The sequence below is a fragment of the Calidris pugnax genome, unplaced genomic scaffold, assembly GCF_001431845.1.
Source record: "Calidris pugnax isolate Ruff unplaced genomic scaffold, ASM143184v1 scaffold70, whole genome shotgun sequence".
Classification (NCBI taxonomy): Eukaryota; Metazoa; Chordata; class Aves; order Charadriiformes; family Scolopacidae; genus Calidris; species Calidris pugnax.
In genome coordinates, this window is record NW_015090862.1 from 6,938,678 (window position 1) to 6,963,069 (window position 24,392).

Here is a 24,392-nt window from a genome sequence, read left to right on the forward strand (position 1 = left end):
TTGTTTAGTATTTGCAACGGAGAGGCAGACTGTGGACATGAAAACAAAATGAGAAACATTTGATGTCATACCAAGTCTCTACATTGAGCAGTAGATTTGTTAGCAATTCTCCCTGAACAATTAAAAATTTGTTGTCCCCAGTAGATCCATCTGGCCAGCAATCTGCCTTGACGGTGGTCTTCCATACATGATAAAAAGGGAGGTTTATCCATTACTTAGTCTATTCAGCACACAGCTTGAGCTTGAAGACTCCTTGGCTTAATTACTTACATTGTGCCACAGACTCCCCAGGAGTGATGCCACAATTACTGTTCAAAGTGCTGTGAAGATAGTAACATTCTCCACTGGGATTGAAGGCGGGGTAGGGGGGAGATTATAGCATTGGAAGGAAAGAAGTTGACTGCTCTCTGCTTATGAAGCAGTTAAACTGATGGACAAATGGTGATGTAAGCTCAAAAAACATTGTAGCCTCTTCTGTGTGGGAGATGGCTTCTTAGGAGGATCTAGGCATCCTCGCTAATATGACCAGACTTCTTGTAATGAATAATATAATAAAAGTAATGTCAGGCAGGTTCAAAGCAGTTTCTTGAGACTAGTTCATATGGGAAAACTAATCATGAACCTTTGTTTGGGACTGCATTGTCCAAATGATGAAACCTCAGGTCAGGCATAGACTGCATGTGAAAGCAAACTGGGGCACCGCTATTGACGCTGGGCTTTTTACACTTCATTCTTTATATGTGAGTACTGAGGTTTAAAAAGGATAAGACTAAGAAAAAAAGTTCTGAATGCTCCCCTCAGCGTCCTCTGTCCTATGACTAAGTGAAGTGTCTGAAGGTAAGGATTTGAATGACCTTGGTATAGTAATACCTTTACTCTGTGATCCTCACCCTGTGCGTAAGGCCAGTGTTGTTTTGGAGAGAGTAGGCCTGTCCTGTCTGCCTACTTTGGTAGGCTATGGATGCTTTTGCTGACAGAAACTGTTCACATGCTCCCTAAATTCAAAGCTCCAGGAGGTAGGTAGGGTTAGATCTGTGTGCGTTGTTGACTGAAGCTATATTGGATTAGAAGATGCGTATGGTCTTTATATGGAGATGAAAGTGTTGCTGATAATTTGTATCCTTTCTGTGCAGGTTCTTTTGGAGATGGTGTGTGTTTAAGAGCTATTCTAATTATATACCTGCTGTTTATAACTATTTTTTAACTAAATGCAACTTTGCACATATCCTGGATTGTTCATCTTTTCAGATGGGAAGGAAATAAGACAGCTGTGTATTTGCAAATGACAGTAGGCTCACTGTTAGTAGGACTGTTTTTAAATGGTTGTTTGAATGGGATGATACTATAAGGAAAGACTAAAAAATGTTTTGGGGAAGTAATTCTTATGAAATCTCAATGGCATCCTGCAGAAACATGCAGATCAGAATTTTACCTCTTGGGAATTTATTCTTCTGAAAACCAAGCCAAGCTTTTAAAAAAAAAAGTATCCCATAGTTTTACCCAATTTAAGACATCTTCAACACTAAATCTAGTTAAGCCAGTATAACATTTATTACTTAAGGTTAGGAACTTAAGGCAGGTTTTCTGATGTGATTTAGCTCAAAAGACCATTCAATGTTATTGTTGATTGTAGATTATTTTTCAGTTACAAATACATAAATATGATTGCAAGACCATATTTATATCTCATTATTACGAGTTCTTCAAGCATTGCCTAGAGAATTTGAAGCTTTCTCTTATGTACTGTATGACTAAAATTTTGGTGCAATAATTTAAAGAGTAAGGGCTCTTAAGAAACTTATGAGAGGAAAACTCAAAGTGAAGGTCCAAGCCTTCTCTGAATGCTCAGTAGTGTCCAACTGTTTTATTATTGTGCCGCTGAATGATCTGTTTGATCGTATGCTGAATGCTGCTCTAACTGACTGTCATGTAAAAGGCTATATTGAATTTTCTTCTTGCTTGTCATTTAATAATTAAAGTAATTAAATTAGGCTTTCTAAATTCAGAATTGACTTTGTACTAACTAGATATGTAAGTTATATCAACTTTTTAGTTTCATCTGTAAAAACTACAACAAAAAATACAATTTCTTAGTAGACAAAGAGGTGTTGTGTTTGTGGTATAGGTTTAAGATGTGCTATTTGAAATCTGAGATTTCTGTGGAACTTGCTAACAATATTTTATGCTCATAAACCAGTTTGAACCCTCAAACACAATTTCATTTATCTTTATATTCTAAGCTTTATAGAGTCTGCAAAAGTGTCCATCTGTTCAGCTGAGATTGCTTCAAATAGTGAGTGGTCAGAGAGACTTAGCTGATAAAGGTCAAAGGAGCCTCTTGACCCTGTGATACTTGCCAAGGCAATTGGAGCATAGGGACTGATATACAGTTAGATATAGCTTGCTAACGCGATCTCCACTTTAATTGGTAATGATAGCAGGAATACACAGTAAAGTCATTGCTGAAAGAAAACAAAAAGTATCCAATATAGTAATTTATTACCAGTCAGTGGGTTTCACGCACTAGGTTGTTTTACCCCTGCAGTGGTCAGAGAAAGCAAAAAGGTACTCTGACACTTAACTGAAAATGGATGCCCTGCTGCTATCAGAGATGCATGGTGGTCAAATGATTGCCTGTGCCATTAGCTTGGTAATGTTTTCTCTATTGTAAACTCAGCTCCCCATGTTCTTCCTGTGCATCAGCTGCAGATTGAAGGCTTTCTCGTTTGTCTTCTATTTGTGCTGCCAATCATCAAGCTTCTGTCCACCAAGCACATTTCAAGGAGGCAATTTTTTTTTTCCACTACTATCGACTACCATCTCTAGCAACTGAGGGCTCAGAGGATTTAGAAATGAATTTAATGCTTTAATTTACACTGTGCCAGCCATTTTGTGCTTTGTTTATGTATTTGTTTTCTGAGACAATTCCATGAGATGATTACGGGTTTCCTATTTTGCAAAACTATGTGAGAGACAGCACCTGCAAACGTGTCCCCGAAACAGAATTCTTTCTCATGTGTGTTATATGTAATACTGCTATTTTCTTTAAAAATGTTAAAGAGAAAAATGTCTATGCAGGTGAAGATATTCACTAACCTATTCTGTATTTTAAAAAATAAAACAAAATAATGCAGACTCAAAAAAACCAAAAGCAAACACAGTTATTGCTTCCTGCCATCAAGGATAAAGCATCATGGTGCAGAATAGAATAGAGTTGTCCTTGGCAATATACTTTAGTGTTTAAGACCCCTAGATGTGGTAGCCATGCTTCAGCTAAAACTTCTTCCAGCTCCATGAAGTACAAATGTAAGGCAGGGTAGGAGTAGCTAAATAACTTTTACAAGCAGCTGTGTAACCTGCTTGGCTTTTGTCAGCCTAGAGCTGGACCAATGATAAGATGTGGTTCTGAACTTCTGTTGACATGCCAGCAACTGACATGATCCAGACACAAAATATTCTTATCTCTCAATACGTTTTGGTTGCAAATTCTACTGCCCCACCCTCTTTCATTTCTGTAACTGAGGTTTTTCACATTTTAGTTTTTTAAAAAATAATGCCATTTATTGTTAATGTTATTGATTACCACAGAGGTAATGAACAGTAAGTGGTTCAAACATGTAAATACTCTTTAAAGTTTCTATTGTTTTTGCAGTGTAATTAAATGTTGCATTGCAGCAAAGACAGATGACAAAACTACTTGTTAATTTCATAGAAATAAGTATATTGGTATTGTATTCTCAAACTTCATTATGATGTTTCAGAAATTATCATATCAAGAGACTTAAAGACTATAAGATGCAGTGGGTTTAATGATTCCGTATTGGGTTTCGCTTTAAAATACTTGTTTGAAAGGGTGAAGTACACATACTTTGTTCACAGGGTGTCTTCATTCAGTGCACGTGAGCAGACAGTGATGGTATTTTCCTGATTAGATTAGCAGATTTGTTTACAGTAAGTATATTTAATAATGAACTAATTACTCTTTTAAAGATGAAGTCTTGCTTATTTGGCAGACTTTTATCATGTACTTAATGCACTGTTGTATTGGGCCTGTATTAAAAGCCTGTAGTCTTTTGACAGTCATTACTGTCAAAATAGCAAAGTATAAATCTGCTAAAAAACTGACAAATAAGAGATAAATCCTACACCCCAAAAAAATCAGAAGCAGTGCAACTTCTGTTAATGAAAGAATCTTCCAGCTTCCTTTGATGATACTTCAATAAAGATTATCCCTCCCCACCAGTCTAAACTAAAATTTCACCTAAAAGTAAGTTGTTCAGTTTCTGTTTAATATTTTTGTGAGCCTTAGTAGGCAGCAAGTAGTGGATAAAGGAGAGGACTGACTTTTTTCTGTCTTGTTTAGTATGTTTATGAATGAAAACATACTCTCACAAGAGAAAGCTGAAAGGAACACAGTTAAACCCCTTCAATGTTGCATAATTTAGAAAAACTGCTTATAATCAGCAGAATAGCTCATATTGATGCTTTGTACGCAGTATGATTCGTTCAGCAGTCACTGGGAACTTTGAGGGGAATTTTCTGTTAATTCTATCCTGTTATGTTTGGGATGAAGTGAGAGTGCAATGGATAAAGAAGGCCAAAAGTCTGTAAGAAAGAGCCATGTTTCATATTTCATGACTTGTTTTACATAGAAGCTGATAGTACCCACGCTGTGAAAGCTGAGAAATTTCTTTTAAGTGGTATCAAAGTGAAGTCTAAGTATATTTTGAGTCTGGTTTGCCTTCTAAAAATCTACCACGTGATTTTGCCACTTTATTTCCTTTATGTAAAATGAACGTCAAGACTATTCTTGTCAAATCTGTTTTTAGCACAAAACCCACAATAGAATACATCTGGTAAAGAAAGCTGGTGTGTGGAAAATGTCCATGTATATATATGAGCAGGTGAAACAGTATGGGAATCCCTGCGAACTAATGGAAGTGTGTATTTTAAGTGGAATAGTGTTCCTAGAACAAGTTGGATCCCAGTGGAAAAAGGCCTTTAGAGATGAGAAGGCAAAGAGGTAAAATAACACTTGAATTGTACTTCCCATGAAATTTTTATGTGGTATGTCTGTCTTAAACCTGTTAAAGATAATGGCATGTATTGATGTATTTGGGGGCCACAGTAAGGATAGTCCTCTGCCTCCCCCTTCCCATAGACAAGGGTGATTTTTTTCCTTGGGTGCTAAGGTGGTTTGGAAAAGATCTGCAAAGGAAGGGAAAAAAAGAGGTAGAAGAACAGGCTTGCATGTTGTGGAACAGGAATAGATTCCAAGCCAGAAAAAAATCAAAGTGAGTCTGCAAACTTTGTTGCCTCAGCTTTTGTCTTGTCCTGACTCAAACATCTTCAGCGGCAAACTAGGGAGCTATTATAGAAGTGATAGTCACCATTGGTGGAATATGGCTTGCCACTTCAAAGTCTTGCTGAATCCTGCTCTTTCCTGGATGCAGAAAGATTGTTCTGCTGTGGTTCAGTCAAAGATGATGCACAAAAGGTTCATGAGTCTCAGGATATAATTTTGGTCTGTAGCCAGACTTCTTGCTTCTTTAAAGCTTACAGTTGAAGGACTCCGGGAATCTTATAAGCAATTGAAGGTCTTTCCAAGCAGTAAAAATGTTCCAAGTTCCAGTTGTTAAGCAGGAATGTTATCAGGGCCCAAATGCCTTTATTTTGAAGAGGACATCTAGCCTCATAACTAAACTATTCAGCTTCATACAGTGATATGTTAATTCAAAAAACAAATTAAAATGAAGTAGGCTATTTTACTTTGGTATTTGGAAATGTTTAAATTTAAATCTGATAGTTAGTTATAGAAGCTTCATGAGATACTTATTCATCAGTTTTTGTTAGGGACTAGCCAATATTTTAACTGAAATGGCTGACGCTACTAGATTAATTTTGAGATAATACATACATATACAAAATAAAATTAAAAAGTGCTTCCTGCTTCTCAGTTTCCAACAAAAGTGGTGAGCTGTATCATGATCGTAAACTCCTGTTTTTCTCTGAGCATGACAATTTTTACACTTCATGAAAGCATGACTTTTCTAAAGTTTTCTTTCTTAATTCCTTGTTAGACTTACTGATAGTGTTGCACAAAAAAAAGGTAGCACATTCTGCTGATTTTCACAACTGAACTACTGCAGGGGGCCCTTAGAGTTTATAGTTATTTTAGATTAATATACTTGGACATCAGTAGAGAGGAGAAAAATAAGATTTCAAAGTCTGGATAAGATTACCGAAGCTGAGAACAGTCATACAGTTTGCCCTCTCTGCAACAGCTTCCAGAAAGTTTTAAAAATAAATAACGTTTAAAAATTCTTCCCAGTTTTTCAGCTTAATAGTAAAAGTAGCTGGAACATGGGTGGTCAGGGGAGACCTGTAAATAGGGAATCAGAAAGTTGGCCATGTCAAAAATTAAATTTAAAACTAGCAATGGTAAACTAGAAAAGATGCCTCTACACTGTCTTACAAAATTGTGATTATCAAAATCTGTAGGTTGTGTTAAGTACATCAAAGTGTGGTGGTCATTTAACTTGCAGAATTGAAGGAAGTCTCTGTATCATTGTATTAATTCTATTTTGACGTGATCATTTGAAGCTCACTGGGAGAATAGTAAGGCTTGAATGACTTGACATTTGGATATATACAGTGCTATCTGCTTAAGCAGCTTGGGTTTGAAAGACAATCCTGTGATAAGTGAGTCTGAGTTGAGCAAAAATTGTCTGAAAAGAAGGAAAAAGGGTTTTTTCCATTACTGAAGCCTGTATGTTGGGAACAGGGAGGTATCTCTGCGGTTCAGAGACAAGTCATGCTTTGTTATTGCAATTGTTATTAGCCTATTTTTTTGACACTGAGTTACCAAACTTTTCATGTATAAATTTGGAAAAAAATTAAAAATATTTATTATTTTTGTGAAATACTTCTGGAACTTCAGGAAAGGCACATTACAGAATGTAAATATCTTTTAATCTGTTTTTCAGTATCCATCATCAAATGCTATTCCCAGCTCTCTAGTTCATCGTTAGCTTTATGGGTTTCCTTCCATTTTCTGTCATCCGCTGTTACAGAGGATATCTTGTCCATATTTCCTAAATAGTGTTTTATGTCTAAAGCTTTAGATGTCCACCTTCTTTCATTGGAATGAAATGCCTATGGCAGAGCACTAAGATAACTTGGTAGATGCTTTTAGGATCAATGTCAATAAGCTTTCATATTGCTAATAAACATTTATTGTGAATTCACACACAGTAGCATCACCAGATGCTTCAACAGATTGACATTATCACAGTATTTTCCTGTGTTTGGATGGAGATTTTCCTAAAGGGTTCTATGTGTTGATCACCCAAATATAAATGTATAAAACAGAGAAAATGAAAATGAGAAGCTAAATAATAATAGCTTCTATTAATGTCAAAGCTAGCTTGTGAATTCCAGTGCTGCATTCCATGGGGTTCTCCCTATGTATTAGAAAAAGCATAATTAAAGATTAAAATAATCCTAGTGCTTAACTACAATGTATTCTTTTTTCTTTTAAAGGAAAAAGGAAAGGGATAAAAAGAAAACCTGAACAAGCAGTTATAATCTCTTACTTATGACTTCCTATGGAGATCTTTAAATAAGATTATGTATTTAAAGTGCATTCTCATCTGGTGAGAGCATCATTCTATAAATAACAGAAAGCCAAATTACATTATTACCCAAAACTAAATAGTGAAAAAACATAGAATTTATAGAGAGTCATTTTTTTTTCCTGTTGTTCATAACTACAATATTAGCAGTTTAAAGGTAGCTACTCAAATGAAATCAGTTTGTAATGTAAAAGGAGTTAGGTAAGAAGTGGTCTTGAGAAGTTTGAGTTAACATTACATGCAGGGTAAAGCCAGGCGTTGTCCTCTTTTCTAACCCTTGATGATTTCTTTAAGATTCAGCTATTTTCAACAGAAACAGTTGGTTGCATTTGTGGAACATTTCTAATTATCACAAGCAAATTAACACACAGTGATCTAGAAAATTCTGTATCACTTGTGACATGGAAGCTGGAATGATTGTTTGTGAGAGTGTCACTGGGCTGAAAGTTGCTTCTTGGTGCGGTCTTTCTGCTTGTACGTGCTTGCAGTAGCTGGACTCAACACGGTGCTGAAATCATACTCTTGTAAAGGACAATAAAAACATACAAGTCATAACCGCTTAAAAGGGCAAAAGCATCAACAAGGAGTTTATACTCCCTCACATCTGCTGTTCCCCTGAAGGCAAAAAGATACCTCTTTAATAGATACAGCAGGATTTTGATATAAGGTTACCATTGGATGATCCTTCTGGTGCCTTCACGGGATGCCGCTTGGTAGCACAGCATGATGTGTGAAAGAAGGTAGTCACTCTCCTACAAACTCATCTGGAATCTCTCTCAAACAAAATTTTAGAATTTTGCCTATATAATGGAAATTTATTGGAGTATTCTTAAAGATTTACCTCTGTCGTTTAGTTCAGTTTCTTATGTTTTTTTGTTGCATGCAGAAGGAATGGGTTGTTGCAGGTTACAACTGGATATTTTTCATGGGTTTTTTTCCTCAGAAAATGAAATACCAGCAGTTTCATAAAAATATCAGTGACATGAAAGTCTGTAGAGCAGGAGGTTTGATGAGGTGATCTACAGACATACTTTCCAGCAAATATTTCTGTAAGTTCTATGATTCTCTGTAATATTGCATTTTCTGTGGGGAAAAAAAAATTTTTAAAAAAATCATAATGCCCAGAGTCAGTATTTACAAAATACATCTATTTTTGTTTGGCTTAAAAGGAATTACTCTTTCAGATTTTGTTTTAAAATGCACCTAAAAACTAAAATTGAGGAAAATAATATTTTATTGAAACATTAAGATCATCTTTATAAAAGTTGAATATTTGTTATGGACTGTCACTGGAAGCATTATTGCTGCAGACTCTTCATTCATGCAGGATTCAGTGCTTTTATAATAAGGAGTAAGGAAGCTGCAAAAGAGACTTATAGTCTACTGTGCTCCCACTAGTGAGTTTTTCTGCTTTCCAAAGGCTGCAGAGTCTCTGTCATGAAAATTCTGTAATGCTGGGAATACGCAGGCACAGAAAATTGCATATGGAAAAGGGCAGCAGGAATGTGAAGTGTTTTTCTTCTGAATTTACAGATGTGTAAGGCAGGAAATCCACTCTTGTATGTGGAACCTGATTGGAATATGGGATCTGAGGTAACTTGCTGTTTCCTCTCCTTAAAGACTCTTAGAAATGAGCTGGCGTAGAAGGCTGAGGCAGAGCACCTCTCCTGGAGTATTCATGGGAAACTGGGAGTGTGGGAAAAGCAAGTATGGAATGTTTTCTGTTTATAGAAGTGTCCCAAGGGGTGCAGGGCAGTTTTGGGTATTTTCTCCTCTTGACTTGTTCATCCCTAGGATCTTATTCCTGCCTGCGTGTACTTTCCATTCACTTGAATTTCTGTGAATATTTTTTCTTCATTTCTTCTATTTATTCTTTCCTTCTTTCCACATGTTAGTTTATCTTCTCAAACATTGTATTCTTTCTGGGTGTTTAGACCACATTCTGTCTAAGATTCTAATGTCTGGGACAGATTGGTTTTGACAGGCGTTTGTGTGGGTAAATTCTTTTGTGATATATTAAAAATCAGCTCCTTATACAGATGTCCAAAGATATCCCCTCCTCAGGACTTTGTCATAGCACAGTATCTACACTGTGCCAAGCACAGTGGCAAAATAGAAACTAATTCTTGTTCTAAAAGATGTAAATTTGTGTTCTTAATGATGATTTATCATTTAAATAATGAAACAAGAATAAAACCAAGCTTGAAAATTTTTTTTGGAAGGTGATTTTGACCATTTCCTCATATTGTTCAACTGACACTGCATTACAGTTCATCGTCATTAGGTTACTGTTATCATAGTTTAATATGTCTGTCTAAAGTTGTGAGTAACTGTAACTGTTCTCAAATCTTCATTTCTGACAGATTTTAGGAGGATTTGTAAACTATTTTCTTTGGATATTTATTAGTAGCAGTGATCAGGTGTGTGTTTACACCAGCACAATTATCACATTAGTTTGTGGAACTGAAATGATGCTCTGCAAATCTGTTGCCGTGAATGGCCTTTAAAGTCAGTGAAAAAGTATAGGGAATTTTAGAAAGATCCAGGTTCGAAACTGGTAGGCACAAGGTGAAGTCAAATGGTCAAAAACATTCAGTAGCTGTGTTGCCTTTTTCTCTCAATTATTTTCATTTAATGTAATTAATTTTGTAACGGGAAATAAAATTATATAAATTCTTTATTGTTGCTGGTAGAAGTATGTGTGTCTTCACTGAGGATTAAGTAACTTTAAGAGTTTTGTGTGTTTTGAAGCGGTAAAAAGCATAGTCTTTGTCAGACACATTTTAAATTGATACAAGGCTTACAGATTCTCAAGTTTTTCAAGAATTTTGCAACAATTTAGGATTTGTGTTTCTCTAGATTTATTTTTAAAAAAAAACCAAACTGTATTTCTTAAAAACCTTTCAGCTTGCAATGAGACCTAGCAGAAGAAATACCAGCCTAGAGTTTGGGCAAAAACATGTGTAATCTATAACATGGCTGTATAATTGAAGAATCTAGGGAGCCTGTATTATAGTATTTACATGTTTCTGTGTATTTTAAGCTATTCAGAAGAAAACCCTTTTTCCTTAGGAAGTGAATAAATATAATTAAGTTGATCTTAATGGGGTTAAATTCAGATTAATAGATTTGGTCTATTTGATATGTAATTCTATGCTGATATCTTAAAGATTGCAATATACTATGGATTTTTGTTTGGACACTTAATATTTTTCTTTCAGTTAACTGATACCAGCTGCATCCAACAGCCCTTTTCTATTTTACCATTTAAGACAAAATGGAACAATGCAATCTTTCATATTCTCTTATTTGATCTGGAAAAACTTGAGGAACTTCTGCTGTCATCTCAGCTCAATGGATTAAAGTCATCAAATTCATTTCACACCTATGGCACTCTAGAAAGAGCCAAAAGTACTACTGAGAAAAGGCCACTGACATTAAAAAGAAATAAAACTGCTGGCTTTTTATCTCCAGTGGATGGACAAGTGGATACTGTTTGTTCAAACCAGGTCTGTAGGGATAACAACAGGCCTCTGGAAGAAAGTGGTGGCATGAAAAGACAGAAAAAAATGAAGAGTTCAAGAAAGATTAGAATGCAACCATCAGGAAACATTGATGTGAATGTCACCACTGATACAGCTAAACTGCTTTTGTCATGTCTCTTACCATGGGGTGTAGACAAAGAAATGGACAATCTTTGTGTTACACACTTAGATGTCTTCAGGCTTCAGTGTCCTGTTTCTTTTGGACTTGTGTCAAATGAAAACCACCTATCGCTAACGTTGCCAGGATGGAAACGTACTGATTGTGGTGTGCTGGAAGAACATGCAATAGTCAACTTGTTTTCAAAAAGAGTGCTTGATTTATCAAACAAGTACCTTGCTGCAACTGAAGGACAAATTGGAAAGAAGGACGCACCTGAGAATGTTTATGGAACAAAGGGATTGGAAACAGTATTGTTCTTATTTAGGAGAATAGCTTTAATAAACAGGATATTTAACATACCTTCAGCAGTTACAGGTGAAATTGAAAGGTAAGAACCTTTTCATTATGAGTCTTTTCTTTTATAGTGATTAAAAAGTAAAAAATATGAAACAAGCACCTTTATTAAATATGGACTTTTGCAATAGAGTTTACATTCTTTCTCTAGAGCTTTTCACAGGACATTCTTTGAACAAAAGGAGAATTGGAATAAGGTTAAATATATTTTTATTTTTCTATTTAGCACATGAGAACTGATGCAAGAATTTTTTTTCAACAGAACAAGAACTTGAATTATCCAGCTTCACACCCTGTTTTTCCAGAGATCACTCTCTTACTCGTATTTTAAACTAAGTTAATAATGAGGTCTCTTCAGACACATTTTGAGACATGCATTAGCACATTTGTGCTGTTTTAACTTCCACTCTCTATAAGCTATAATACTTCCTTTATCATGAAACCCTTGGCTTCACAGATAAATAAAACATGAGAGACAAGAACAGTCTGTCCTACTTACACTGTCTAAAACACAACCCCACAGTAACAATGGCAGCTACTGGGAATGAATGCCTCGTCAGCCCCTATGTTGTGAGAACCATCCCAAATAACATTTATGTTACTCAAAACAAATTTATTGACTAAATGCTTTTTCAGTGTTAAAGGAAAAATAGGATGCTCAACATTATTTGACCAAGCCAAATAGAGCATACTAATCGGGCAATGTATATTGTCCACAGACTTTTGTTGTTCAGCAAACCTAGGTTGGTCTGTATTTAGCATTTTAGGGACAATTAACTTCAGTGTTGGTGATGCTATGGCCCAGAGGCAAGATGGGGGACAAAAATTATTGATCTTGATGCTGCAGATTTCTGTGCATCTTCCACAAAGCTCTAGGCATTCAGATTATCTCAAGAGATATGCACCATCCTGCAGGACCAACACACATTTCTCAGTTATTTTTTCTGCTAATCACATTGCCTACTGGTCCATATTCAACACAAGCTCTTATATGAAAGGTTGTTTCTGGGATTCCAGCTTACACAGGGATTCTTCTCCATGTAAAACTGCACAATTTTTGTTGGTGTCTTTCTGTGTGTGTGAAAACTGTACTATATAATTTGAAGTTTTCTCCAGGCAACGTAAAACCACAAGAGCTACCATCTCTTGTATAAACAGGTGAATTTATATACAAAACAGAGAGGGGAAAATTTGCCATAAATTTTGGTTGCAAAAAAGTTATGAATTTTATTCAAAGACTCTGACATTTTTTTATTTGGGATTTTGACATTTTTTGGTTCAGATTACCTCTCTTTCCAGAGCTGGATAACGTACCTATTTATAGCTGTATAGTAGCTAAGTTTTGGGTTGGTGCTGTTTGTGATGCTCTAACATGGGCTACTGCCTCCTAATGGCCTCAGCTGGATAAAAGCACTTGGGTTGCATCCATTCAATTTTGTTCTTGAATTGTTTTTTTAGGGGGGTGAAGAGTGATGGGTTTTGGTATTTTGGGGCTGTGGGGTGGTTGTGGAGTTTTTTTTCCTGAGCTCCATATGTTCCTCTTGAGTTCCTAAGCAGCAGCTGCAAGTGTTATGGGTCTATATAGAAATACATAATACACATGTTAGATCAGACTTTATCTTTCCCCCCACTTTTCAAGAACTGCTTCAGAAATTTAGACACGAGTCGTAATTAGCTTTTTATTTTTTTCCCCAACAAAGATAAGAACAGCTCAGAAACATATTTTGTACTGTTTCCTAACCTCTGTAAAACTGCAAATGACATCTCACTGCAGTCAAGAACCATCATTTTCACATAGAATCAAAGTCACGTGGATAGAACCAATGAAACGATGTTACTGTGTCAGCATTAATGGGAGAAATGGATTAGAGTCACAGGAAAGAATTTCATGTGTCAGACACTCCTTTTAAAAAAAAAACAAAAAAACGCTGATTCCATGCATGAGGTACTTTCATGTTATAATGTTATCTTTCTGTCTAAGTATTAAAGGCATAGTTTTGCTACTGGAAATTGCTATCTGAAGGTACCTATACTTTCTGTATTGCCTCAAACCAGTTATGTGTATGCAAAGTTATCTCCCTCTCTCCACCTAGAGCAAAAGCCCCTTTCCCTCTTCCTTCCTCCACCCTCCTTGGTAATAAGCATAGCATAAACACGGCCTGGCCTGTTTGCCATGATCTTGGGATTCAGCCTTCGTTTCATCTCTTCCTCTTGCAAATAATGGGTGTCTCAATGAACTATCGTAATCTATGTTCATTCATTAAATCTTTTTGTATGGTTTATCCTTACTCATAATTTACTATATATTCAGGGTTCGAATGAGTTTTCTTTATTATGATGAGCTGTTAAAATAATGTCCTTTTGCCTAATTAAAAGTTTGAAAGAAGACAACCAAATGCTATTTTTTCAAGTTTGCTTTCTAAGAGTACAGCATGTACTCTTTGGGCAGTTAGTTTAGCTAAAACTACAGCATGCTTAAGGGCAAAAAAACCCTATGTATTGAATTATACTTTGCCACAGCATTTGCAGAAGGAGTTAGAACAGCTTTCACAGCTTGTAAGGGTCCTGGTCTCTTAAGTATTACTGCAGTACGAACAACTCTTACTAATTCAGTTACTTGTATGAGAGAAAAAAATGCATTGTGATCTGAATTTCACTGAATTCTCCTTTCCATAGCTTATCTGTCAGCAAAGCAATGAATATTTCTCCATCCTGTGAAAGCTTGCTTTCTAGTAGCACGCTGGTACAAACTCCAAAGCTTTTAAACGTCTAAATTAAAAACAGGAATAAGAATATCTGAACAGATTGTCCAGTGACTAGCACACTCACTTAATGTGTATTCAGCTGATATTCATAGTTCTGCCTGCTTTGATGCTGGAGAATGACTTGTATATTTATTCCTTGCAGTGCAGCACAGTGTCTAACTACTGGGTTAGTAATAATTTTGGAATTCCAGCTTTGTTCTGTTAATGCTGGCGCACATTGTATATAGCTATGAGATATTCACTGGGTGAATTATTTTAGTAAGGTGAATCATTGTAGTGTCAGTCAGCTATGGTCTTGATCTGAGGAATACAAGAATAAAGTTTAAATCCATATTCTTTGGAATATCCAATGATTTTGCTGTTACAGAAGAATGAAAGGAATTTCTTTTTTGTTAAATAGAATACATACATATATCAATACTTTTAATCTGGAGAGTCAGAACTGGGAAAATGCATTTGATTAGTTCATAGACTGCTGGGTGTTCTTGGATGAGTCTGGTATGCTCATTTTGAGCAGGAATTCTGACTTTGTCAGCATGTATATATGTTTCTGCTTAAACCATGGGTTTGACAGATCATCATTCCCCAATGAAAAACATTTGGTTGACTCTTGACTAGTTACTATCATAAGTTGCTATCATAAGTTTTCAGCTTGTGTTTTGGATCAGTAAGTTCCAGGCTACAGTATTTCTGTGAACTATTAGCTATTTGATTGAATAAATGAAATCTTTGGAATGTTAAAATAGTGAACAGTGAATGACGTGCTTTAAGCACATGTTATCAGATCAATCTGTTGGTCTGATACTAATCTCTTCTTTTTATATTTAAAAAAAATCAGTATTTTTTAGCATAATCCGAACATTTTACCAAAAAAATGTTCATAATCCCAAAAAGAATAAAGTATGAAAACATGCCTTTGAAAAAACTTGGACCTGAGTTTATAAGATGTTGTTCATAAATACGTTTGTATATCTGTTGGTTTTTTGCAACTTGACCTTGCCTGTGAAAATAAAGGAGTCTGCAGCAAAATGTGTCAGATTACAAAAGTGGGACACAAACAGGAAGAAGCTAGTAAGAAAGTATCCTCAAATAATTGGTTTTCTCTTGCTTTTTGAGATTTTTACCTGTAACTTAAAGCTCATAGGCTGAAAGCTTTCAGAGTTGTTCAGTATTGCAAGGCTTTTGAAATATTGTGGCTTACTCTTGGTTGAAATGAATTTGAGACGTGAAATATATTATTTTTAAATGATGCTTAAATATAGGTCACTGTAACAATGTATTTAAAATAGTTTAAAATAGTGCAAGGATTTGGAGAGGTTTTTCACTTACTTTCCCCTTCATCCATATCCTTTGTCTTCAAGGGTTAGGTTGCTGAGTTAGTCACAGTACTGAAGAGCAGTAGACCCACACACTAGTCTCCTAAATTTTTGCCGTCTACTGAAATCCAAATATTCTAAATTATTTTACACTGAAAAAATGGAAACCTATAAAATCTAGCTGCTAGTTTCCCTTGAACTTTTTTCTTATGTAACAGAAAAACCAGTCCTTTGTGAAAATACTTTCATTCATTTCTTCACGTATGAATTTGTTTTTTAATACAACATAAAAGTTGGGTACAGTTAAGTTTTGAGCCAAATGTAAAGTTCCTGCATGTGGGTGGTACTTCTCAGTATTTGTGTACATGTGAATGTTTCAATACCAAGTTGTGGGCAAAAGAATGCAAATGACTTTTGAAGAGAGACTAAATTGTTGATGATAGTAATTGATAGCATAGTACCTACCTTAGACCCTACCTTAAGACATAAGATTTTTTTCTAAGTATGTTCAGGTTTTGTTTAATACTTTCATATTCTTTTAGTCTGCAGAAGTCAGAATCTGCACATGACAAATGGCGAAATACAGAAGCAGTAGCACCTTCATTCCACAGTTTTTATGGAGAGTTACCAAACAGTAAGTATATGGAGGAGTGGCAATATTAGCTTTTAAGTGTTGAGGGTTCTTTATGCATGCTTTTTGTTCCTAAAGAAGAACATTTAACTTCAATAATGAAAAAAAAATTTAAAAAAATATTCTTTAGCTTCGAGCAGGTACAGTTTGCAAATACAGAAACTGGATTATTCTGTTGTTCTGTGAATATTGCAAAAGCACGTAAACGAATTGTGAACTGTTAAGTAATACAGGGATCAAGAATATTTTTTTCTGTGACAGCAAAACATTTCCCAGAGTTTCTAAAGACATTTTCTAGCAATCTGAAAAACAGAAATGTATTAAGACAGACATTGTTGTCTCCCCCATCCCCTATGTATGTTTTTTTCAGGTAAAAGTAAATATCATTCCTTGGACTGTGGGAGTGTTTCATTGCTGAAACTCATTTATTGTTGGAGTGACCAATCTATAAAGGTAGGAAATAGCCTGTTTCAGTTGTTGTAATGTAATGTTGGCTGTATTTGGAATTTGTCATGTGACATAATAGTTACGGATTTATGGTGAAATTATTACATAAATTGTGCCATTCAGATCTATGAAAAGATTATTATTTCACTATTAAGTATGCTACTCATGAAACTATTTTGCCTGAAAGTGTATGTTTAAATATGGGAAAGTAACTGTCCTACTAGTCTTTAATCTAAATGATCTTGTCCACAGCATGTGTTTAAAAAAATTAGTTACCTGTTCTCTAACAATCAGATGTAACTTACAAATGCCATTTTATGCTCCAGGAAAATGAAGGATAAAATAAGGGCAGTGTCATACACCAATGTATTGTTATAGAAGAAACAGAAAATGCCTTCTTAAAGGGATAAATAATTAATCTCAGGTCCTTAGTTATTAGTATACTCTTCAAGAATGACTTAAAGTCAGTTATGGGTTCGCAGGTCAGATGAGGCTTATGCCTACTGTTAGCAAAGAATCTGATGCCTTGAGAGATAAATTACTATTTCTTGAAGGTTGACAGGTAACTGTGAAATAGTCTAAACAGTGAAATCTAGAGACTATTTTTTATTTTGGAAATATGCATCTAAATTAAGTTGTGTGGTTGCTTGAGTGAGTTAATATTCGGGAGTATGAAACTCAAGACAGTATGCTATGAATACAAGGTATTTTACTCCAGAAAAGGGAAATACTTGTTACAACTTTAGTTCATGGTGTTACTTTTAAAATTGAATGCGACTCTGTGCTGCATTTCAAGTGCAAAGAATACTTCCCAGAGCTGAGGCGTGCAGGGGTGCTGCAGTGATAGTCCCCTGTTCTATTAGAGAGCCAGTTTCTGCAAATATTCACATTTGATTGAATCCAGCATTTTATCTTGAGTTTCTCAGTTGCTTGTTATAACCCCACTGTCTGCACATCTTCCATATTATTTCAGCATTCTTCTTGCCTCACAAACTGTCCTTCTTTCTCTTATAATAAGATTTTTGCTTTTTTGAATCCTTTTAATAAAAAAATCAAAAAGAGAACCTCAGTTTCAATAACTGCAATTGTCATGTGAAATCCATGTAATCTCTTGCTGATGACCTGGTCAGGGACTGAAACTCTTTATAGAGTGGACTTGTATAGCCATGAAACTTGTATTTGTAGCATAGCTGATTATATGTGATTTATGTATTTATATTTTGCAATAAATCTAGTGACTGATCAGTTTATACAACGATAACAGTCTTATCTACCACAGGAGGTTAGTGTGCAGGAAGATAAGGTGTGGAATAAGCCGCCTTACCTTTTTTCATCTGAAGAGACTTTACATTTCAGACACTGAAATCTTCAAACACCATGCTATCAGTGCTTCTCAAATCTTAACATTCCTCAGACGCAGCTATGTAGTTGCAATAAGCTTTGGTAACCTGCTTTGTAGTGCAGATTTTGGGTTGTTTGCAGCCAAACTTCTGTAAACATTTTAACATTCAAAATAATTTGTGATGTTGGCAACAGGTGTGGGTAATCAGCAACCAATGGTTTGTATAAAGTTATGGGTTTTGTTTATATCAGGGTGGCTTTGTTAAGCCTTTCTTTATACAAATAGAGATATATGACCAATTTATTAATCCTAAGCAGCCTGATTAAGCACTCATGTACATTTACCCAAAGCATCCCTAGTTACTCAGCTTTTAAAAACTTTATTGTTATCTTCAGTGGAGGATACTGACTCTCAGACATGACCCAAAGGACTTGCCTTTTATTGATTCCTCATCTCCTTACAGTACTGCTACAGCTTCAGTGCAAACAAGGCAACAGAAAAAAACGGCTGGAAATGATTGATCAGGGGTCTACTGACTTGTTGAAGGGCTGAGGGAGGTATTTTTCTGTCCTAAATTTTAAAAATGCATATACTTTAAAAATATTTATCTAGGATTCTTTTTCCCTAGAAGATTTTTAAAGGAAAAGTTGTCATCATGCATTTTGCTGTTCTTTCAGATAAAATACAGCATGTTGTTGCCACACTCCCATCCCGCCCAAAAATTACTTAAGTGGTTGCATTTCTGCCCTTAAACGTCCTTACTCTGTATTTGAAGTAGCCTGTTCCTTAGTTATATCTTTGAAAATATTTGGTTATTTTATCATTTTCTGGAGCTTTTTTTGGCTAAAAGGGTGAACATTAAAATAAATCTTAAAAAAAAAAAGGTTATCAGAGTAGTCAAACTGTGGTGCAGTCAAAACGTTTTGCCTGTTACTGACTCTAGCAGATATAAGTGTTTGGTTTTTTTTTTTCCACCAGAAGGAGTTCTTTGGCAATCATTATGATCTTCCTAGCTCCTTAGTCTTCAAATGATAGATGTTGAAATGCCTTCTCCCTATACCTTTTTTTCAGGCATTTTAGGAGGAAGAATACAATAGGAAATAATTTGCTTCCTTTTTTCCTGATCTAAGATCTTTTTAAATCTCATTGAGTGAAGTTAGTACTTGTTAGGTTGCTTTTCCTGAAGGCTGAAGTCCTTTTTTCTTCACAAAATGATTGTAGACCAAATAAATTTCCTTCCTGTGATATGTCAGACTCCCAGACCTGGACAACTGTTTGTAAAACAGAGTAAATTACCCTTTTTCCAAAGCCACCTTCCCATTTTCAGTGCTAATCTCAGCAAAGAAATTCAATACTATACATAGCAGTGAGTTTTGCATGAAACCTTTTTATAGGTCAGTAGTTCCACTAACAAAATGTTAAGTGTACAGTCTTCGCATCTGTGGTCAAGGATTTTAGGTGGCAACACGTGGGCAGTCTGTCGTACAGGGTGTCCCTCAGTCTGTGAGGCTTCAGCAGTTTGTCTTTCTGTTCTGATCCTGCTGTACATGGCTGTGTGGTGTGATATACCCATATAGAAATAACTGAGCTTAAACAGATTCATTACTGGTGAATCTTTCACGATCTTTCGTGATTAACTTTTGCGATCAGCGGGAGTGATACATTTGTTCCTCTGGACATGAGTCAGTTCTAACTTTGAAACTGTCCTGTTGTATAGTCCCAAGTAATAAGACCTTGTTAGAATTTGAATGTATTAATTCAGGAGCATCATAAGAGACACAGGTTGTTCGCTGAAGCTGTATAAAACTTAGGTCCTGAATTGGAAGTCCACTACTGCCATCCTTATGTTCCAGTATTCCTTTTCTGTACAAGAACATTTGTATCCTCTATTATCATCTAGTTACTTAGCACAGTCTCCCATTAGGAAAACTCTTTGTGCCGTGTTTATATCGCTGACATAATCATCTGCACGAGGAGAATGTAGCTGCTTTAGCCTCCCTCTTTCATCAGTAGAAAAAGACAGTGTAGAGGGACTGCTGAGATTTTAGGAGGAATGAATGATCTCAGGACTTTCTCATCTATTTGTGTTGATTCCTGCAGTTTGCCTATATTTTTTTCACTTCAGTAACTTCATTTCCATTAATATCTAAAATAAAGTGGGGTGAATCTGAGATATTTTACAAAGGGCTTTACTTTCAAAAAATAAACTGCTTCATCTTAAGGCCATTGCAGAGACTAGTACTGATAAGCTAGTGCTGCCTTTACTAATGCACAAGTTTGCAGTAATTTCTCTAATAAGCTCCGAATGCATTTGTTTTTAAAGCATTTGACTCTACCTGAAACCAAATGACTTCAGTATAAGTCTCTAGACAAGTGTTCTGGGAGTTGTTATCCAGAATTAGAGAAAAGCAGACTGGATAATGTTTTGATCTGTATTTTTTTGCTCCCTGATGTGACTGTGGTATGGAGGCATCTGGGAGGTAGTTTCTGCAAGGCTCAGCCCTGTAGAGGTTGTGGTCTGAACAATAACTAGGAGAACTGTCTATTGACTTCTCTCGTTAGACCCACTCATTATAATGAGAATAGTAATTGGAAAGCTCGTGTAACAGTATAGATGTAACAGTACACCTTGCCTCAACTATTGTTCATTTGTCTTTTTGAATTTTCTCTAGTATTGCTGCTGCAGAGTCAATTACCTTTCAGTCCTTAATATCTCTATTTATAGTTGGATATACGGTTTGTATACTGTCTTGGGTGTAGAAGAAGCATATTTTCTTTCACATTTCACAATCCCAAGTAAAAAGCAGCTGGTGTTCACAACAGTAGTTACAATTATGGGGGGAAAAAATTGAACACGTTAGTAGCCAGCAAGATAGCCAATGTGTATGTAATCCAGAAGGGTGATAAAGCGGAAACTATTAGAGAAGATGAAAGGTGCTCATGCAGATTTGTTTTGTGTTAGAAACAGGCAAAGCTTCTGGAGGTGTTTAATGGTGACAATGATAGATGATGTATATGAATTCTTGGGCAAGACTCAGTGAGAGGACAAAACTAAACATGTGAAACCACACTGAGCACCGTGGAAATGCAGGGTCTACGAACGATAGGCAGGTGACATGCAGAGACATACAGATGCCTCTACAATATCATGTTGTGGCACTTGCTACAGTTTTTTATTTCATTTTAAGATGTTAGAAATTACATGTTACAAACACTGCCTGGCTGACATACACAGCAATGGTACAGGTGATGCATATCTGATCAGATAAGTGACAGGTTTTTAGCAGGTCAGAACACCATGAAAAACACATAGCGTGTGGAATTCTTTTGTGTACCTCTAAGAATTCTGGGGGTTTTTGTCAAAATTTTTCCCTGGACAATGGTGCCATGTCTGTTTCCTTCTCTTTCTTAATTATTGTAGATATATTGTAAGAGTCTGCTGTAAAGTCAGGATCTGTAATCCCCAAAGCTCACGGTTGTATGGATGTGAGGAATTGGAAGCTGCCTTTGGTTTCCCCTGTAAAATAAAGAGCTATTATAACAAGATGAAGGTTTGTGCTATGTCAAAACACATAGGGCTGGGTTCACTTGTTGTGAACTTTCACATTGTGGACCTGACTACGGTACACTTGTCTACAATAAAGAATTTTTTCACAGAGGACACCTACAGCCTTTGTTCTGCTTAATGATTTGAATTTACAAGGCCAGCTAGAGATGTGATTTAAGACAGCTCACAAATTCACTGTATTTCATTAGTCAGATGAAACTGTTTCTCTTCCAAGCAGTTTGAGGGAACCTGCATGTCAACTTAAATTCATATTACACTCATATTTTTAATATAGTGTTTATAATACTAATATCATATAAATATAAAACATTTATAATATACATGTATTTAACTTAAAATTTTTGTGTTCAATTTGAGTTCATATTTAAGTTGAGGTGCAGTACACTCTCCTGGAAACTTTAGATTCTTTCTGTCTTTCAAGAAATTTCTTGTACTTGAGAATAAATACCTTTCTGAGGGGGGGAAATTGTATTTCTTTCCTGAAGGAAATACTAAATGAAGAGAAGGTATGCATACTGCCATTGTGCACCATGCTGAAATTTACACTAATAAAGGATTGCAAAAGTTTGTGTCTGTTGTGTAAGGTTTTCATGTGCTTTATAGATGTCTTATGTCTTTAAACTTTCTCAGTTCTGGGGCTTCTCTGCTGAAATAAAGAAAAGTGAAGTAATAACTCTATCATACAGTCACCACACTGCATTGTCTTAACCCCCATCTGTGTTGCATCAGCTGCTGCAAGTATCATTTATAGGCTGTTCATAATTCCAGTAGGTGTTCCTTTTGGATAAGAGGAGTTTGAGAAACGGTATTTCTTTGTGTTAGATCAAAAAAAAATACAGTATAATCATGTTTGAGCTAGAGGAATAGGGAATCACCATTAATAACAAAACATTCTTTAAGCTTTTCAGAGAGAGGCTAGACACCAAATATTATAGAACTTCAAAATACAAGTTCCTTATTGTCTATAAAGCATTTTTGCATACATCATAGAAAAAAAAAAAGATATTTCTTATTAGCTGTTATCACCGCGTGCTTTAGTAAGGTATATTGTCATGACCCCTTGAAATCAAGGAGGCAGTAAAAACTGATTCTAGTTTTGAGATTAAAGAAAATGAATGTTCAGTAGTCGTGACTGTCAACTCGCACCATTTTATTGCTATCCAGTTAATATTTATTTTTCAATATGTATGTTACCACTAATTATTATATGTGTGTTACACATGATTATCACTGCCAGAAAGATACTGGTAAGTGTTGACTTTCTAATGACATTCACTGGAACAGTCTTGAAATTTTGTAGTAGTTACTTAAAATTGTCAAATGCTTAGATAAATAATTGAAGTACTAAAATAATCCAACAATATTTTGCATTTGTGACAGGTTACTGAGGCAATGCAAGCGGTGCTGCTGGCAGAAGTTCAAAGGACTGTGAATACCTTGGGAAAGACGGCAATCTGTAGAGACCCTTTGGCCATAGTAGAGAATGGAAATGGTGAGTTGTGGATACTGCCAAAGACTGAAAAGAGGGATTTACAATACATTAAAAATGTTTCTTTGCCATGTAGGTGGAGAATATATTGGTATATTCTTTTAGAAGAACTTTCTCTAGTACTCGGAACAAGTTAGGAGTATGCGTTCGTAATACATAATTTCTGTGTGAGACAAGCTAAATGGCCTGTTCCTGACCTCATCAGGCTGAGGTTTCTCATATAATTGTCAGGGAGTTAAAACTTTTACACTCTCTCATCATCTCTGAACATTAAGAAGAAAAGTTAAAGTTTCTTTGATTATATGATAATTCTGGTATTGTAAATACATTTGCAAACAAATGAAGCAGTGTGTTTAAAATAGAATCAGTAAATCATTGAAAAGAAGTTTTACAAATTTATCCTTTTAATGACATCAGAACTTATACAGCACTAAAAATTAATTGCTTACATTTTATAACTTCATAATGTAATACAGAATATTTTATATTTTTTTTTAGAAATAACCTCCCTAAAAGGAGATATCAAATGTATTTTACAATCAGATCATTTTACAAGAAGCTTACTCTTTGCAGCTTTACAATGGTGCTAATGTTTATGGTAAAAAAGATTGAACCTGGATTTATGTTATGAAGTTACATTCATTTTTTTTAGCCCATTAGCTGAGTCTTAAAATTAAGTGACCTAAATTTTAGATCCAATCTTATTAGTGAGCCTTCTCTTGGGAAACTAATTTATAATCTCATTGAGTATGTGTGTCTGTCATGAAAATTTGTTACTGATCTGCTTGTTCCAGGATACTAAAAATGATCAGTGACACTTGCTTTACACCACAGAATGAAATGGTGTCTCTATAATTTGGACTGTTGGAATATAGTGAAACTCAAACACTTTTAATAATTGTTATAAATTAATTTATACTTTGCTTACACTGAAGATTGCTTTGAATCATTTTATTTTTATATGGTTTGGGACAAGATGCATTGTAACTAAAACATCTCCAGCTTTTAAGTTCATATATGGACTTGATTTCAAATTTCCTGAATTTTCATGTTGTATTTCAATGTGGTGTTTTGACATGGGTTACAAGAAAAATGGGACTACCTGGAAGTTGAAAATGCAGACATCTGCAAACTCCAGATGTGTTTACGCCTTTGGATTAGTTTCAAAACCTTGTATGCTAGATGAAATAAAATTTCTCTT

The 24,392-nt window shown here is 35.4% G+C and overlaps 1 protein-coding gene across 2 annotated transcripts in view; it reads left to right on the forward strand.

Moving 5' to 3' along the window:
* WDR72 (WD repeat domain 72) overlaps positions 1-24,392 on the forward strand; it is a 110,835-nt gene that overhangs the window by 46,825 nt on the left and 39,618 nt on the right. For both annotated transcript variants that reach the window (XM_014944325.1, XM_014944326.1), the window contains 4 exons: positions 10,856-11,667; positions 16,257-16,348; positions 16,716-16,798; positions 23,083-23,194. In XM_014944325.1, coding sequence (XP_014799811.1) covers positions 10,856-11,667; positions 16,257-16,348; positions 16,716-16,798; positions 23,083-23,194 — 1,099 coding nt within the window. The remainder of the gene's footprint in view (positions 1-10,855; positions 11,668-16,256; positions 16,349-16,715; positions 16,799-23,082; positions 23,195-24,392) is intronic.